Below are 19795 nucleotides of genomic sequence, written 5' to 3' on the forward strand. Positions count from 1 at the left end.
TACAGTTAGTTATTGAAGTAGATTAGAGAATATGTTTTCCAGATAATCGCTCGACCAAATCTCATTTTGCTAATACCAGCGGATTCTACTAGCTGGACGCAGTATTGCATAATTAAAGATTGCAAATCACATGCTAATCACTTTGTAGTATTGTCTACTTGATGTTGGGTTAATGTCTTCTAAATAAAACCTAACTGGATTCTGCACCTTAACAAAAAACTGACCTAATAAAATACAGATAACTAGCTAATAAATGTTCCTATGAAAGGTTATGAGGAAAGTACAGCCACAGAAATACATAAATGTTAAAACTGACACCAAACAACATTTCAGTTCAATTCATGTGAGTGATGTTTTTATGGACTGGCATTGAACAGCTTTACAAAACAATAGATTTGTAGAGCTGAGGCTGCCCTAATTTCTTGTGCGCATTTTGATCTGCTCTCCCTCCTCTTTTTCTGTCTTGCCTAGAGTTTTATCATTTCTGTAATGTCCCAGATCAATTTTTAATTATGGGAAGCCAACCTACTTCCCCTCCCCCATCCCGCATGCGACTGCAGATTAATTACTGACAAGCAATAGTTTTACAGATAAAAGAAGACTGCTGTGCTCTTCTAGTGATTTTAATGTAATCTGAAAAGAGGTTGTTTTTAAAAAGGCGCTAATACAGCAAAACAAACATAGTTAGAATCAATGTTACAGAAATAGTAGACAGGGATTTTACTTTCTTTTAGAGTATGACGTTTTGTTAAGAAATCAGCAGTGTACTGATTTAGGTGGCAGTGTATCAGCCCTCACACAGATAAAGACTGTGCTTTATACTTGGCATTATATGCAGACTTCCTGGAGGGCTCACTCATTTTTGGTTAAGCCCACATTTAAAAAGTACTCTAACTTTTGCTTATTTTTCTTTGTCGTGTGACTAAAGCATGATCTGTCACTAGCCAGGGTACCGCATTATTCATTTGTATGTTGTTTTTGGACATTTTTTTGTTTATAGGTTATTGTTTCTGAGCTCTAGTCCTGCATTTCACATTCCGTGCAGCTCCCATTTCAAACTCATGATGGGCTTATTACTGAGAGAAAGGGTTAAGTGTGGGAACAAAGATGTTATAGGAGGTTTTACTCTAAAACATGATGCACAAACCAAGCCTTTTCAAGATAAATATTTACATAAATAGGACTAAAATTATCCTGCTGCTAAAATGTTCCATATGTCCTCAATTGTGGGAGGAGTTTTTTTAAACAAGCCTTGTATTTTTGGTTTGTCTTTTGACATGTCATGTCAAAAGACATTTTTCTGTATGATAATCTGCTCTCTCTAGCAACATTTACTTTCCAGACACTAGGTATAAATCACAAAAATCTCTACAAGGAGGACCTTTTTATTTAATTTCATGTAGAACCATTTCTCCTAAAAGTGAGTCTTATTGCTTAAACAGCAGTTTTTATATTCTGATACAGACCTTCACTCACACTAAATTACTTCAGTTAAGAGCAAAAAATGCCATGAACTATTCATGTCTAGTAGTATAGTTCATCTTTAACTTGGTGTTTCTCTTTTCCTAGCCAGTAATTGAAACCTATTAAATTTCCAAAGACTCTGTGACTGCAGGCTGTTCATCTAGAATCTAGATTTCATAAAGTTATAAACCACATTACATCACAGTGATCCTTCCTGCATGTTAAATCAAAGTCTGATCCATAAAAATAAGTGTACTCCTTTCCTTAGGCTGGACATTATGTGCTTTAGCTATGACATCTATGACTAAGATTGTGCTTCACACCAGTAAAGGCATTTTCTAGATGTGCAACATCTCCTCTGTGGGGGTTTAATCTCCCTGTGCTCACAACGCAACCAGGCAGATCTGAAGAAATGTCCCGCATGGCTGTATTTCTCCTCGTTTATCAAATCTATTGATTCCCAGAATGGGAGTGTGGAGAGATTTATGTGGCGCTCTGTCTTTCCTCTTTTCTTCTTCACATTGCTGCTCATTTTTCAGCCTGTGATTCTTCTACTTCCTCAGCTGCAGAAAAAAGGAACAATTCACTGGAGCTCATAAGTAGCTTCTGGATCCCTCCACGCTCACTGGTCTAACATTAACCTGGATCCAATAGGCCATTTCATTTTTCCATATCATGTACCACCTCTCACCTTTTGCTAGATTTTACAATAAAGACAGTAAAACACTGCCACCTGAGCACCATACTGGTTTCATTGTGTAACAGTGCAACCTGTTATGAGAATGAACGAGGGGACTGTCAGAATACAATCTCGCCTGCCCCAGACCAATAAAAAAAAACAAAAACTTAATGTGAAACTATATCACTGGCATTGTGAAGCATAGCTCCTCTGGGCTTCTGGGGACTTAGACTGAACCCATGTTAAAACATATCAAGCTCCAACACAGAGGGTGATGGCTCCAGCATAGAGAGAGATGGCCCAAGAGAGGGTGGAGCATGACATATGTCCAGAAGCGCTGCTTAAGGATGTGCCACTATAAATACACTCACTTTAATTTAATTGCATGGCCCAAGGATGCATCTTTTTCTAGCAAGGCCTTCTGTCAGTGGCGTGTGTGTTGGGAGATGACTCTCCTCAGCTATACTCCCTCTGTTATCATTCTACAATCACCCTCTCCTGCAGACCTTATTCCATCCAACATCCTATTAAACTCAGCTCAATTGTCCAGGTACTGATGGAAGAAGGTTAAGACTGTACTTTTGCTGATGAGGAAAGAAAGGCACGAAAAACTTTTCCAACTAAAGTGGTTCACTAAGATACAGAGTAAATGCACTTGAATGAGATGAAGAGAAATGATGTCTGAACTAAGCAAAGCCTGCTGTGATGAAGTAGAATAGAAGCATTTTAACACTGAGGTTCCAAAAATGGATGCTTCTTCACATGTGGATGACTCTGACTGATATTACGTTTGCATACATTTTAAAATGTGAAGGAAGGCAGAAACCATGTCCTCCTTCGTTTCTTGGAAGGAACAGGCATGTGACCTTATAACCTTTACCTTGGGTGCTATATCCTTGAGTGTCTGTAGCAGGGGAGGGAATTTCTGTCCTAGTGGTTTATTCTGCTAGCAATGTGCACTAGTGGCTGTAGTGTGACAGGCTACTGATGTCAGTCAGGATAACTGGTACAGGTAGAAACACCTTGAAGCCACTGAATAAATATTGGAGTAAATCTATCAATTCTTCCTTTGTTTGTTGACCCTGACCTGTGCCAGCTCTTTGGCCGAGCACATTTCACCCCATTTGCTCAGCAACATTGCTTACATCAGTGTGGGTGGGGCGTAGAGGCTATGGGCATTCCATTTCATATATCAGGCATGCTGAAATGTTCAGACCCACTCACACTGATCCACTCATGTCGATAGATGCCTGCTCTCTGCCTCAACATAATTGTACTCCAATCAGGCCCCTGTCACCATGGGATTGCATGTCTGGCTCATCTACCTTGCCACTGGCTAGTGGGATGCTTTAATTCGCTGTGATTACCCTCTCTCAAACAGAATCTCCCTTCCCCTGGCTGCAGCACCTCCACAGCTATCAGATAGGAACCATGTATTTACCTGCAAGAAACTGGTTCTCTGCCTTCTCTGCAGGACACCTTATTATCCTGCCTCCTGGGAAAAAAGAAAAGCATTTCTGTTTGCAGGGGTGAACTAATTCAGCAATTAGCTAAAAATAGAGCCACACACTGGGCATCATGGCAAATGATGCATACTTTTAAATCTCAGTTTTGACTGTTTTTATCTTTTAAGGCTGCCAAGAAACATAAGAATGCAAGTTTTTAAAATAAAAAATCTTTAAACACTGTTGAAAGAGGGTGTTGTGAAAGATCGTGTTGTCATATCTTTAAATGAGAGGAAAAACAGTAACTTCTTGGAGAGTTACAGAGTGTAGTGATACTGAAAGCTTCCTGAAGCTAGTAGATGGCAGAGACAGATTTAATGCACCACCTGTGCTTGTACCACCTATCAGAAACTGGGGTGGTGGTAGCTCAGTGGTTAAGGTGCTTGCCTTGTACTTAGAAGGTTGCTGGTTCAAGCCCTGCCATTTGTGGACCCCTGAGTAAAGCCCTTAACTCTCAAGTTGTACTCATTCATAATTATAAGTTACCTTGGATAAAAGTGTCTCATAAATGGACAAGGTATACTTTTGGAATATAAACTGAACATGACTGCTTTTGTGATTAGGCTTAACATGAGGCATTGTATAATAATTAGAGGAAAAACAAATACTTTTCTTGAAAATACATGTGCCATCTTTGCATGCCTAGAATTCTGGAAGGTACTCATTCTAGTTATAAGGCTTTCAATTATAGTGAAAAGGTAAATGAAGTAAGGGGAGTGACAGTACATGTCCAGATTGCTAAACTGTGTCTTCTTCCATTGGCATAGTCTGTGTTGATGGCAGATTGATTCAGAACTTCATATAACTTTGCATATGCTGTGATGAAGAGCTCTTCAATAGCTGATTGCAATTGAACAACCTCCATCTTTAACATGGAACAGTTGACCTGGAAAGAAGAAGAAACAAAGTTTGAAGCATGTCTGTTAGGAAGATGTACTACTCTTTGTATGCATAGTATGCATGTGGTAGTTCTTGCATGGGCATGCGTGCTGTGTTTGCCTATATATTCATGCGTGCTGTGTTGGCTTGCAGCTGACTAACATAAAGGTGGAGCCTTCCACTAGAGATAGGATACCGTAATCAGGATCTTGGTTGCCAGGTAAAGGCAACTAAGGTGAGGGCTATGAATAAATGATGGAATGACTCCAGGGCTGTTTTAGAGGCCAGTCATGCTCTTCCCTCATGAAGTGATTTGGAGCTGAGGTGGTCAGAACAGAGGAGTCTTGGGTGTGTTTGCCATACACTGGCTAACCTTCAGAAAGCTTTCTGGAAACTCGCCACATATCAATAATGCAGCAAATCACATTGCACTGCGAGCCATTGCTACAGAGCCATTGCTACAGAGATGCGAAGCATATGTAAGAAACAAATGTTCACTGATTCTGCTGTATGCTTGAACACTATAATCTAGTTTCCCCTTCACCACCACTGCACTGCATGGCAGGTTCTTCAGTACAGCCTAATCAGTTTATGTGCCTTGTGCTTGTTGCCAGGAGAGCTGAGGGAGAGACAGTGGATGGGGCCTGCGGCTGCCTCTCTCCTTGGAACATGTAGGGCACTGAGTAATGAGCACATCCTCCTCCCCATTCCATCCATACCTTTGCCCTCCAGCACCACTAGAACTAACAGGTGGCAAACGTTTCAGAGGGAACCTCTTCTTCATCCTCTTCTTTTTCTTCTTCTTCTTCTTCTTATTATACAATGCCTCATATTTGGCCTAATCATAAAAGCAATCTTGTACATGTACATTCTAAGCAGAGAGAAGATGGTGTGGCAAACACGCTTTATAATAGAGTGTTAAATGCTAGCACATTGAGGTTAGTTGGACAGCTTTATTTAGTGGTGCAAAACAAATGTAACAGTTATTTGGATTATTTTAGGTTGATGTTTATGCTATTATGCTATATATCTGTAAATCCTGTGCTTAGATCTGTAACTCCAAGCTTAGATCATATATGTTACAGGATACAGATTAGTGTGAGCGAGAGAGAGAGTGAGTGTGTGTGTGTGTGTGTGTGTGTGTGTGTGTGTGTGTGTGTGGCTCATGTTTGATATCATTGGGTAGTCAGATAGTAATTACAGCTGTCATGCTACAGAAATAAAGAGGAAACTTTTCTCGAGATTAGGGACCAGCTAGAAAGCAGAGAGAGACAACCATATATATTAACATTTATTACAGTAATAACTGGTGTGGAAAAAGTGATATATTGGAGCCTCTCTGTGTTTGCGGACACTGAAAAGGGATGTTCCTGAGGCCAAGTACAGGCAAAACTGATTAACTGTACATTCGAGAAGGTTTAAGTGTTACATCCTTTTCGTATGAATAAGTAATGTATAATTAATGTAAAAATTATAAATATAATCTTATATATAAAATTCAGTGTAAAAAGTATTATACGGTCCACCTTTTTTTGTGAAACAAATGGTTCACATTTTGTTGCCAAGAGTTTACATTTATAGGTTAAAGTTCTTATTTCTTTAGATTTGAAAGTTCTGTAGAACCATTTTAACAGTGCTGTGGAATGAAATTTAATATGGAAAGAATCAGAAAATGCTTGACTAAAAGTATTATGATCTGACTTTAAATTATGTATAATTTGTAGTTGAAACGTTGAATTATTCCAGTGGTGTACAGTGAGGCCCTTCTAACCCTTCAGAGAAAGGGTAAGAAAAGGGTTAGAAAAAAAACAATATTTCAGAAATAATGTAAAGTAAAAACCAGTTTATTCATATAGGCTACTTTACATATTCTTGGTTACTATAGAATGCATTTCTATTGGAGAGTGAAAAACTCCAAATATTATTTTGGCTGCAGGTACTCCCTGCTTTGTATGTGTGTATGTGCCACTGCTGGTGATATTTTGAATGGTCCTGTAATATATTTCTGTTAGCAATAAGACTGGAAGTCTGACCAGTGAAATGTATGTTTTTGCTACAGAAGTCAGCTATAGCAGTCTGGCCCTTCTATATGTTCTGAAGAAGGAGCTACAGCATTAATAGTAAAACATTACTGTCTATATACATGCTACTTTAGCCAGTTAACTTCAAATTGCAAGAGAGTGAGACAGACACAGCAAGGTCAGCCAACTCTATAAATCTTAGCCAGCAAAGAAACAGTTACTTAATATCGTATGTAATTTTGTACTTTTAAAAAAAAATTTTTACTTTGTGTGTGTGGGCAGGTATGCTGTCCACTTTATACAGTTTAAGCCAATTATTCAGTGTTATATTGTAACATGAATAGAATATAATAGAATAGAATAGATGTAACAGTGAGCGGTAAGGAGGTGGATGCAAGTGCAGAGAAGAACGAGACATATTAGGGTAAATCCAGAATCATAGTCGTCATAATGGTCCAGAGCCATTGTGTAGAGTACGGGGATAGATGATAAACAAACAACACGTGAAGTCAAACAGGGGAAGTAGGCTACAACAGAGGCTAGGATAAACACAAAGGCACAGAGTACAAACTTACAGATACGGCCTTTCAAATACATAAATACAGTCATTAAAACATCTATCCAAACAGCCAATGAACAGCCAAGACACAGGGAACAAGACAGGGTTTAAATACATGAACTTAACAAGACCAGAAAGGAACAGGTGTGGAAAATCAAATGAGGGGCGGAAAAAATGAAACTATGGAATGGAACCCAAACACAAGACAGGGAAACCATGGAACAGGGAAGCCAAGAGGGACTAACTGTGACAATAGAATAGAATCTTTATTCTCACTCTACAGTTGTGCAATTTAAGGCCTTTTCCTGTCATCTTTATTAGCAAGAAATAAACCTTTAGAAAACTGCCATTAAATGTTCTAGTTTACATTGGGTTTGACAATATATATTTCTGAATAATCTATTATTTTGTCATGAAACAAGTTATCACAAGTTTCTGTCTTTTTCTGTCATGTTTATTAGTGAGAAATCAAGCTGTAGAAACTTGACTATGCAAATAAATGTTCTAGTTTACACTGTTTAAATGTTCTACTTTACACCATTTAAATGTTCTAGTTTACACTTGATTTTTTAATATATACAAACTAATTGCACAGTTTCTTCTGTACACCCTCATAAAGCTTGCAATATGCTACAGTCTGTTGAGCATATATATCATATCATATCTCATATCATATCATATCATTATATATCATATCATATATCATATCATATATCATATATCATACATCATATCATATCATATATCATATCATATCATATCATTATATATCATATCATATATCATATCATATATCATATATCATATCATATCATATCATATCATATCATATCATAGGTTTGAAGAGGTTCAGTCCCATTTACCAGCCTGTATCTTTCTTTACAAAGGCTGGTGTTATGTTTGGGTTATCACCATACAAAAAATAACTTTATTGTTATTAATTATGACACCATACCCTGTGCTACATATGCTGTGCTAAATTTCCACCTACAGAACAGTGTACCAGGGAGACAAGTCTAACAAGCCCACACAGGGCCTACAGAGTAAGAGTATGCTTTTATATATTCATGTAGCAATATAGCATTATCAATAAACTTCTACTTCCACAGAAAGCTAATCCTAACTCTTACCCTAACCATAACCCTAAACATAGAATTTATGTAATAGTTCTACAATAGGGCCAAACTAAAATTTACAAAACTATCTTTTACCAGTACCTCCAGAGGTTGATTTCTAGAGGTAAATCTCTAGACAGAGCTCTAGAAGCAGTTATAGAGGCAGAGGTCTAGAGAAAATATTTTAAAGACAGAACCCTAGAGCTCTATTATAAGCAGAGGCACACCCCAGTAGTGAGAAGGCCATGTCCTGTAACTAGTACGTCTGGTATTTAACTTGCATTGATGTTACATGTACTGTTAGAGTTTTCTGTTATATCCCTAAATTTATATAATCTATATGACCAAAAGAGTGTGCACCTCTTGCCGATCCTGTTACATCCTGTTACACTGGTAGCTGCATGAATTGGATTTCCATAGCTAAGCAGCTGCACACAAGCCCAAGATCTACTTTTCAAGAGTGCTGAAGTGGTGTAGCCCAGCACCTCTGGACTGTAAAACAATGGAAACATGATCTCTGGAGTGATGAAACATGCATGGTGATACCAGGACAGTAACAGTTTGGTGGAGGAGGTATAATGGTCTGGGGCTGTTCTTCAGGGTTTGAGCTAGACCTCTTAATTCCAGTGAAGGGCTAATATTAATGGTTCAGCATACAAAGACATTTTAAACAATTGTGCTGCTAACTTTGTAGCAGTTTGAGGATGGATTTTCCTTGGTCCTGGAAGACTGAGGCCCTGTGCATAAAATGAGGTCCTCAAACACATAATTTGATGAGTTTGATGTTGATGAACTCCAGTAGCCTGCACAGATACCTGACCTCAATTTTACTGAACACCTGGGATGAATTGCAATGCTGATTATAAGTCAGGGCTTCTTGTTCAACATCAGTACCCAACCTCATGTATGCTTTTTTGACTGAATGAGGACATATTCTCTCAGACAAACTCCACTCTAGTGGAAAGCTACAATGGAGGCTGTTATAGCTGCAAAGGGAAGACCATTTTTATTGGTATATTTGGAATGGGATATATACAGAATATTTGGAATGTCATTCAGGTGTGATTGTCAGGTGTGATGCTCATGTGTCCATGATTTTGGCCATATAGTGCATCTAATAAATGAATGTAACACGTATGAATTTCTATGTGATCATTTCAGTATTTATATACAGATAGACATATTGAATACCTGCTGTTTTAGTAATTATATATGAATAGATTTATTGGACACCATCAATTTTGTATTTATATATGTAGTGTCATGATTTGCCACCCTCCTTGCATCCCTGTTTCCGTTGTTTCCCTGTCGTGTCTATTTTCCTTTTCGTGTCTGCTTCCTGGTTGTTCCGTTTCTTGGTTTCGTTTTTCTCTGCCCCTCGTCTGTTCCTTAATTCCAGTCCTTTATTTGATTTTCCCTGTTCCTATGTTCACCTGTGTCTGGTTAGTGCTTGATTGTCTTTGCTATTTAAGAGCTGTGTTTGTTTTCCATGTGGTCGGTTATTTTGGTAAATCTGGTCATGTGTGGAATAATAATAATCATCATCATCATCATCATCATCGCTGTAATCGTCCTTTGTTATGTGTTTGTTTAGTTCGTGTGTTACTTTGCCTTAGTGTTTTCCCATGTCTCTGGTTTATTTGCCTCCCTTGTTTAGTTTCCCTTGTTTAGTGAAAAACCTCCTGCATCTGCGTTCTGCCTCTCGCCTCATCCCTGCAGATATGTTACAGATTAATTGACTGCTAACAAGAATGCATCAGGAGGGTCTCGTTAAGTCATGTCGTGTTCCGTCCGCTTCAGTTCAGCCACCTTCATGCCATGCTGCGAGGGACACTGGTTTGCTTCCAGAAGAAGACTTGGATCATCTCAAGGCTCTGCTCTCTATGTTCAAGGATGAGAAGCCTTTGTTTTTGCCCTCACTTATGGCAACCCTGTGTGAGTATGATGGGGAGGACAAGTCAGTTGGGAAAATTATTATGCAGTGCCGCATATACTTTCGGCACCTGACATACTCTAATCCCCCCGAACTAGTGAAAGTGCTGTTCATGAAAACCTTCCTTCAGGGTAAAGCACTAGAGTGGACTGAAATAATACTCCAGCACAGAGCTCAGGAGGCTAGGACAGTGGAAGGGTTCTTCCAGCTGTTAACATGATTTGCTGCAACCCCACCGAACCAGCTACTCCTCTCTCAGCCACCCAGCTGCCTTCTGTAGCTACTACCCTCTCAGCCAGTCCCTACCTAAGGCATGGAAGACGCCATCCAGCCAGTCCCTGCCTAAGGCGTGGAAGAGGTTACCCATCCTGATCCAGTCCCAGGCCTCCGGCGTGAAAGATGCTGCCTGTCCTGATCCACTTTTTGCCTCCCAAAATGTCACTCAACCTGCTCCTGTTTCCTGTAACAAGTCTGTTCCAGGACTTGGAACAAGGCTCACCACAAAATGTCGCAGCAGCACCTCCAGACCCGTCAAGTCCTGTTTTTGATGCTAAGGATGCCTTACAGCTTGTTCCTCTTCCTGGAGTGGAAGTAGCCAAGCCTGTCCTCGCGCCAGGCATGTCCCTGTGGTTGTTCCTAATGACTCTCCTGTGCCCAAGAAGGCTGCTACAGGTGTGCTGCCTGAGACACTTAGGACTCCTTTGGCCACACCTTGCAGTCAGTCAGTGACTCTTATGGCCTCTCAGTCGACTTCTCAGACCCATGTAACTCCTCTGCCCCTGAGGCTACTGAGCCAGCCCCCATTACCGCCCCTGTGTCTGCTTCTGTTTCCTCAGTTCCTGTTTTTGTCTTGGTTCCTATCACTATATCTGTGCCCATTTATGTAACCTTGGTAAAATCTGTTGACCTACTGTGTGGCATCAGTGTTTCCTTGCCAGTTCCAGTACCTGTAACCATGCCTATTGTGAATTGTTCCTGTGCCTGTTTCTGTTGTGATGAAAATACTTGCCTCTGTCTTTGCTTCTGTTCCTGCCTCCATTACCATAGCTGTGCCAAATCTCCATGTTTCTCCTGTCTTTGCGCCCACCTCGTGTCCCAACCATGTCTCCAGTCCCATTTCTTTTCCCCATCTGGCTTCTGTCCCTCAGTCTGTCCCAACTCTGCTACCTGTCCATGGTTTAGCCCTAAGACCCATACATACCTCTGGTCTTGTCGCGTTCCCTGACTGCAGTCCTGCTCCGTCTCCTATGCTGTTGTGGATTTTGTTCCTGGTTCTGGTCCTTTTCCCTCAGTTTCGGTATCCATTCCCTTGTCCACTCCTGTTGAGTCTCCTGTGTTTGTCTGTTCTTGTGTCTTGTCTGGGTCCTGTCCCTGCTCCGCGTCTTGCCCGTTCCGCTTGTCCATGTCTTGTCCTAGTCCTGTGTTCTATTTTTGCATGCCCCAGTTTTGCGTGCATTAGTGGGGGGTTCTGTCACGATTGGCCACCCTCCTTGCGTCCCTGTTTCCATGGTCTCCCTGTCGTGTCTGTTTTCCTTTGCTTCCTGGTTGTTCTGTTTCTTGGTTTCGTTTTCTCCGTCCCTCGTCTGTTCCTTAATTCTAGTCCTTGTTTTGGTTTTCCGTGTTCCTATGTTCATGTGTGTCTGGTTAGTGCTTGATTTGTCTTCGTTATTTAAGCCCTGTGTATGATTTCCCATGTGGTCAGTTTATTTGTTTAGTTTGTGTTACTTTGCCTTAGTGTTTTCCCATGTCTCTGTTTTATTTGCCTCCCTTGTTTAGTTTCCCTCATTTAGTAAAGAACTTCCTGCATCTGTAGTCTACCTTTCGCCTTGTCCCTGCAAATACGTTACACGTATAAACATATTTAATTACTTTTTTACTCATTAACCGCCAAAATATTCCAACTGTGAAATTTGTCCTTATAAATTAGATACTTAATAAACCCAATTCCCTATGGTGGACATGGATCATTGGATCCATTGGAGTTTTTCATCTGATAATGACTACATTACATGGGGAAAAATTACTGGATGTGTGAACTCCAGTAAGTTAGTAAGTGATCCTCGTTAAGTTGTAATCATAATTTTTTAAATGTATCAGTAATCTAATTACTGCATTTTTACATTTTATATATATATGCTATGGAAATTAAGTTAAACTTCATTTGCAAAGTTTAGACAAATGTCAATGTTTGATCTAATCTTTCATCCAATCATATAATACATAATCAACTTAGGAAGCTTAAATCTAACATTAAGCCTAACTCAAATTTCCTTATACATTATACTCTGTGCAAACAAAAAGATAAAATGACAGGCCAACAGAAGTAAGGTATGCTGTTTACACTTGCATAGAAAGTGTCTGAATAGGTTCCTTGCTGATGCCACTCTAACTAGCTCATCCCTGACACTAGATTTGAAGGATTCAATACAAGTTCCATATAAACATACGGAATGGTAGAAACGGACTTCCCTTCCTGTTCAGGGCAAGAGAGAATCCAATTCTTGTGTTTATGGAAAATTGCATGCATGTACAATTATAGATTATGCAGTCAAATTTTGTCTGGCAGTGGAGCAGTGCAAATTCCTCTCCTATGATTTTCTTATGATTCAGTATTACCAGTTATTCCATTTTATACCCTCTTGGGTTTTAAAAGATAAGAATGTCTACTTGGTTAGCACAGTACAGAAGTAACAGCATATGGGTCCTTTAATATACTAGAGGCAGGGAATGGATGGGGACCTCTTGATTGCATACAGATGAAGGATCCTCTTGTTGGGAGGGTTGAATGCTGAGCGCCATTTTCCTGTGGGGGGCTGTGTGTGAGGAGAGGTGGCACTCACAGTCAGACAGACGTGCTTCCACTGAGCTGAACAACAATACTTCAAAGATAGTCAGCTGAGAGGAGTAGTACTTTTTATAGCATTGTCTCAGTATTAGGCAACATAAATGTGCAGTTTCAATGTTTCATTAAAACTTTACTGGCATCTAGACATAAGAAGGTCTAGCATCATGTATCAGAACATTGCTCCTCATCAAGTTCACCCCTTCATGCCTATAGTCAACACTGATGGACACGCCAATGGACATGGTGATGCACTGTCATCAAGACATGGTAATTCACTATGTCACCAAGAGATGGTAATACACTACATCATCAACACATGGTAATACTCTATGTGACCAACACATGGTAATACTCTATGTGACCAACACATGGCAATACACTATGTGACCAAGCCATGTGTCATCCCTGGATGGTTCCAGGAGTACAACAGTTTTCACTGCTTCATTGGCCTGCACAGTCCCTGAATCTCAACCCTGTCAATCATCTTAGGGATGAGGTAGACAAGAGTGTTTGCATTAACCATTCACATTACAACAAGATTTAGATAACATCATTCTACACACTGTACCCTAACAGGTGAACTCAAACTGTTCAGCAGGCAAGAGGAAGATCACTGTTATTAGAGAAGTGGAGCTAATAATGTGTCATGTAACCAACTTTGATGTGTACTTCTAAAGACTTCTATTCCATTCCAAACCAGACAACTAAAATTTTGATCTTTGCCACTACTGACATTGTATATATTATGCTTCTGTTTTTACAGCCTTTCATCCCACACAGATTTCATTAGTTACAGAAACCTTTTCATAATATTCCTTAATTAACCAAGTATTCAATCATTTATGATTACACAATTATTCATAGTGACAAATTTTATGCAATTTTCATGAACATGTTTTATCTTGTTATAGAAAGATTTTTTTTATGTTTCATTTAATTTACTGTGACTATTTCTTTTTCCAAGACACCCAACAACCCTGGATGTTAACTCCAGAAGGTGTCTGACAAAACCAAAACCACAAACAACAAAATATATTGTAAAGCATATGTTTTGTATCTTTATAAAATATTATTTTAGAAAGATACATGCTAATGTGTGACTAGTCAGAGTAATGATACCCCCCCCCCCCAACACACACAGCCTGGCTGCCTGCATACAGAATGGAAGATCAGGAAGTTTCCATATTAAGTGAATGAATGTGGTATCTTTGGTGTCTGTGGTTAGTTATTCTTGTTAACTACTTGTACATCACTGTTATATTGTATATTATTGTATATAAACATGGTGCTGAGGTTTTCTTTTTAATAAGAACACTGCATTATCATGTATAAACACAATGCTAAATGTTCACTTTAATCCAGTGCATTGTATTATGTGTATAACAAAGGTTAAGCCCTTTGTAATACAAAATTTCAAAGGCCTCCTGTGGAAAGTGCTTTATTCACTCACTTTCCACCTACAGACTCACATTTGCCATCTACTGCCTGATGCATATTTCAGAAAAAATCCCATTTAGACTCAAGAATATTGATTTTCACATTGCCTGCTGTGATGAATTCTTTAGTGAACCAGCTTTGCCAGTTAGACTTAAACAATGGTGAAGGGAACTTTTACACTGTTCCCTTCCACCCCAGTCAACACTTTATACTGCTTCCCTCCACCCCAGTCAACACTTTACACTGTTCCGCGTTACCACATTCAACACTTTACATGGTTCCCCTCCACCACAGTCAACATTTTACACGGTTCCCCTCCACCATAGTCACACAATTATAAGTGTCATAATAAAAGATATTGGTAAAAGGTGACATTATATACAGATATAAGACAATAGGGTAACTTTAGGACTTTAAAGTGTACTATTATTTATTATTCAGCCTTTGAGCTGTTCAGCCTATAGACCGCTTTCTTTTAAACTGCACCTTAGGCATTATAAGACAGGCAAGTAGTGTGGTGCAGTTGTTTTATATGTGTCATGTACACTTAACCAGTGCTGTCCCTGGCTTACTCATTATCGACTTGGAACTGAATTTATCTAAAAAGCTGCTTTGTGAGAGTGTAAAAAGTTAAAGCTAAATTGTATTTAATATTGAATAAACACTTCACTCCACTTCACACCTGCAGGATGATCCCCTCTACAAGTCAGGAATTCCTGGTGCGGGACTTGGCAGCGAGCCGGGAGTATGACCTGTGTGTACTGGCCGTGTATGATGATGGTGTGACTTCTCTGATCGCCACACGGCAGGTGGGCTGTGTCACGTTTGTCACGGACACCGAGTACAGCCACTGCCAGTCGCTACGCAGTCACTTCCTGGGCGGAACCATGATCATCATCATTGGCGGCATCATTGTGGCCTCTGTCCTCGTCTTCATCATCATCCTCATGATACGGTACAAGGTCTACAACCAACAGGGGGCTGAGGCTGGGAAAGGCATGGCCATGAGCAGTGTCCGCTCGCAGGCCGCCACGCCCATGCCCCGCACCGGCTCCAAAGTCACAGAGGGCCAGGAGGAGCAGGACCTGGGGCAGGGTGCGGGCCTGGAACAGGGTGCTGGAACAGTCCCTACTCCCTTTAAGGACTCGGTGGCCATGGCCCTGGTGGTAGACTGTGAGAAGAGCACGCAAATCTCATCAGAGACTGGCACCGAAGATGTTGTTTCACCCACACAGAAATGCCTCTCTAGGACTTGCACAGAGCTTAAAAGGAGATCTTCACTATACACTGATGAAGGAGAAATGCCTGCTGATGTGTTAGGAAGTAAGTAAGTGAGTGAATGAGTGAAAGAGTGAGCAGGAAGTGGAGAGAGACTTAGCTGGTATAATGCCGCAGGTGCAAAGGTAACAGCCACCTTAGCCATAATGCACTAAAAGGCTTGAGAGCTTTGGACTTTGAACATATGGTACATGTAACCATGTGTTTTTTGTACTTGTCAATACATACTCATTTCCACAAATGTTACTGGACTAATACATGCAAGCAACAGGGCTGTATACCTAACCCAAGGGCCAGTGCGCATGTCTGTCTTAAAGAGCTTTAACTAGGGTTAGGAAGCTGAATAAGAAGTTCCAATCAGGTAATTGCAGTTTCTGCACAAATGGTCATGGATTAGGAGAGTGCACTCCCAGAACTCAGTAAATCAATAAAACCAATTTAATTAGGATCTGGTGGTGCAGAAAGAAGAAAGTGTATCATCTAATGTCAGTAAATAAAGCCTAGGTGAATTAAATGTAGTGATGAACCCAGCAAATCAAATGAATAATGTTCATTGGACCATGTGTGTGTGTGTGTGTGTGTGCTACATCTGTGTGGCTGTTGCTACTTTTTAACTGTGTGCTCTGTCATAATATGATATGAAATTAGCTCAATATATACCATTTAACAGAGTCAGGGTTAATTTAACAGAGTCAGAGTTAGGGTTTGGGTCAGGGTCAGAGGTCAGGGGTATGGTCATTGTTAGGGGTAAGTTCAGGGTTAGGGTTAGGGGTAGGGTCAGGGATAGGGGTAGGGGTAGTCTGATTCCAAATCTGCCTGGTTTATTCAGGATGACATACTATTGATGCTATATATTATTACATATTCATGTATAGAGCATGTTAAGAATATTAACATTTCACACACGCACATACACATACACACACACTAGTGTAAACTATGCGTTTGTACATTAATTAGTGTTATTGAGTCACTGTTATTGGTTTTGCTATATTCTGGTTCAGTATTATGACTTATTCAATTTTACCTCAGGTTATAGCATCATTGCACATATTTATCAGTCAAAGCCACAACCACTAGTATATGTTCTTAGTTTTTTTTCTGCTTTAATATTGAGTCATATGTCAACCACTAATATTGTTCTGCATTTTATGCTTTAATAATAAGTCATTTCGTATGACCATGAGCAATGCATTGTATCATATTAGATTGCTAATGTAAAATTTGTCAGATTGGAAGAAAAATATCGACACCTGTTGCTGAAAAAGAGAAGCCTCCCTGCCTGTAAGACACATTAGTTTCCCATCTCAGACACACACTCAAGTGTGAATGTGGCCCCTCCCCAGCTGTTCTCATCTCTCGCACCTCTGTCTCTCCCTCGCAGGCATGGCAGGCCCGCAGGTCAGCGATGAGAAAAAAGTTCCGCGAGACTGGAGCGACTTTAACATTTGATGACTCCTCCTGCTATCCAATAGGAGGCAACCACAACCCTGAGAAGTAACACCATCTTTCTGTCTCTGTTCCTCGTCAGGCCTGTTTTGTGAAGTGTTGTATAGAGAGAGGCCAGGAGCAAGGGGGTGTGGGGTAGCAGTTCTTTGATGAATCAGAGTCAGTGAGATGCCACTGTCTGCCATTTATTTCAAGTTAACACATTTCTTCAGTGTTTGCCAAAGGCTGTGTGGGCTGCTTACTGCATATGTCGCTTCGCTTGTCTCCTTCTCAAGTGGTGTGATGGATGTAGTCACTCTCTCTTCACTTTGTGACTTTTATAGTTTAACTTGCTAAAAACAGAAACAGGTAGTTAATATTTTTTACATTAATATTTGATTTCAGCCTTCTTCTTGTCTTTTCCTTCTCTATCCTCCCCTAGACTTCTCTGGATCATCAGATATCAGGGAGAACTAAATGATGGAATAGTATGTCAAAAAACAAAACATTACATAAAAAGTATAAAAAATTAGAAAAAGATACATTCTTATAGGACATTCTTCATTAAGCCCACTCTTCACACTCCATCCCTGGAACTATTCAACGATCTCCACCAGGACATATTTGATTCACTCTAGCAACAAAAAGGAATCGGAGCATATGGTTGTTTTCCACTGGCTTTTGGAAACATAAAGGTTTTGAACTCCCCATGGGCAGGACTGTCTTGTATTGCTGCCAACTGTGGTATGCATCATTACCTGAATGGTCCAAGCCTGAGCACGGATGTTCATCAGAGGGTGAGTACCAGCTCGCTGTTTGAGGCAGGACATCATGTCCCTTTATAGCACTTTATTTGCAGTCAAAGATATACACAACTTAAAATGCCATTTTCTGAGCGCATCTCTCAACTGACAAGACACATGACTGACACCAGGCTTCAGTTTCTTGATTGCTCAAAGTCTAAGACTCTGCCAGACTTTCAGCTGGCATGAGAAATGTTAGAGTAGATGTGCTGTAGTCTTGTATCTCAGAACCAATACAAGAACAACATAAATAATTTAGCTTTGCTGCTTCAGTCATAAGTTTTTCCATAAATTATTTTCCCAAACCTTGTAATGTCCAAGGTGGGGAAAGATAAGGCATATCATCAGAGATGGAGAAGAGAGGATGAGCAAACCAGCATCAAAATAAATGAGTGTAATCACCTAAACACAAATGCACATAGTATATTAGAATGGAATAAAGAAAATAAATGATGTGTCCTTGTTATGGCACCAATAGGTGGTAAATAAGATGTGCTCATTTATTTGATGACGATAATAGAAAGAAAACAATGTGGAACAAACTGCACTGGATACTTGTCTATACACTTCATGCAATACTGATCTGGTATAAGGGCATGTGCTTACCAGGTATGTGTTCAACATCAATGAGCCTGAGTTCAAGAAGTAAACTGATGTAACAGTGAGCTTGTGGAGTGCTCACAGAACACTTTTTTTCACTTGGAAGACATCCAAGTTTGAAAGCAGGTGTGGTTACTGCCATCTTCCTTTGCTGCAAATGGTGTCAGAAGTGGGATGGTTTTGTGAGGCCATCTGTAGTCCATGGTCAAAGGAATTCCCCTTGCTGTGAGGGGATGTAAACCTGTGTTGAGGGGCTAGGTGGAACCCTGGATGAAGACTGAATGTGACAAGAAAACATAGAATGTCTGAAGCACAGCTGTGTGCTCTTCCAAAAAGAGAGCCGTAAACGTGCAGTCTGGATGCTGTAAATGTGCAGTCTGCTATGCCAGAGAGCTGGCTTTTCGGTCTTGTCCGCAGAGCACACGTTGTCACCCAGACAACCCGGGGTCGAAGTCAGACATGGTTACTGCCTTCTGCCTTCACTACCTAAACATTCGGTGCTTTGTCTAACTATTGATCATCAATACACTTTGCTCATCCCTGAAACTCTGAGGGATGAGAAGTGTTTAACTTTAGACAGAGTAAAATGAAGATGGATTGGGCATTCTTTGTTATGGTTCATTCTTTAAAATTGAGAATTCAAACCAAGCCAGTGCACAAGATTATTAGATGTTTACTTTTCTTTCCAGTGGGCTAAATGGGTACTATATTAAACTGGATATTGTGCTCACCCGTCACATGGGGCAGTCTTCATAAATTGTCTCAACTATTGCCTCAATTATGATAATATGTTTACAGCAACATCTGTACTGATTTAAATCACAGATACCACATACTAAAATGCACTTCTGATCTGTAGTATGTTATGGAGTTATAGTTTCATATTGCATCCTTGCATTTTAATTAATGGGTAACATTTGCCTCTGTTAAACAACCAGGGCCATGACTAGTTATGAGGACACCAACATCTGGACCACTACAGTTTCCTTTCTCCTATAATAATTGTATTCTAACAATTCTGGCAGAATGTAACCTACATTTTGTACTACACTGTGTACTCAGTCAGAGATGACAAATTATCTACTGATCTCAGAGCAGTTAGCTCAACTTATAATTGTATTGCATTTCTCTGTTATACTTAGTTTGTAAACTAGAACTATCCTATCAGCATACAGCATGTGAACTGAGCTGCTGTCAAACCTAGAAATATTAATATGAGATATGGGTTGATGCTGTTTTTACCAACATT

The 19795-nt window shown here is 39.9% G+C and overlaps 1 protein-coding gene across 3 annotated transcripts in view; it reads left to right on the forward strand.

Moving 5' to 3' along the window:
* Positions 1–19795, forward strand: part of zgc:172282 (leucine-rich repeat and fibronectin type III domain-containing protein 1-like protein) — a 146252-nt gene that overhangs the window by 111988 nt on the left and 14469 nt on the right. For 2 of the 3 annotated variants that reach the window (XM_035534146.1, XM_027017558.2), the window contains 3 exons: positions 15126–15760; positions 17100–17212; positions 17586–17940. In XM_035534146.1, the coding sequence (XP_035390039.1) occupies positions 15126–15760; positions 17100–17167 (703 nt within the window). In that variant the 3' untranslated portion in view covers positions 17168–17212; positions 17586–17940. The remainder of the gene's footprint in view (positions 1–15125; positions 15761–17099; positions 17213–17585; positions 17941–19795) is intronic. The other variant, XM_035534147.1, reaches the window with a different exon arrangement.

This window comes from Electrophorus electricus, chromosome 15 (assembly GCF_013358815.1).
Source record: "Electrophorus electricus isolate fEleEle1 chromosome 15, fEleEle1.pri, whole genome shotgun sequence".
Taxonomy (NCBI): domain Eukaryota; kingdom Metazoa; phylum Chordata; class Actinopteri; order Gymnotiformes; family Gymnotidae; genus Electrophorus; species Electrophorus electricus.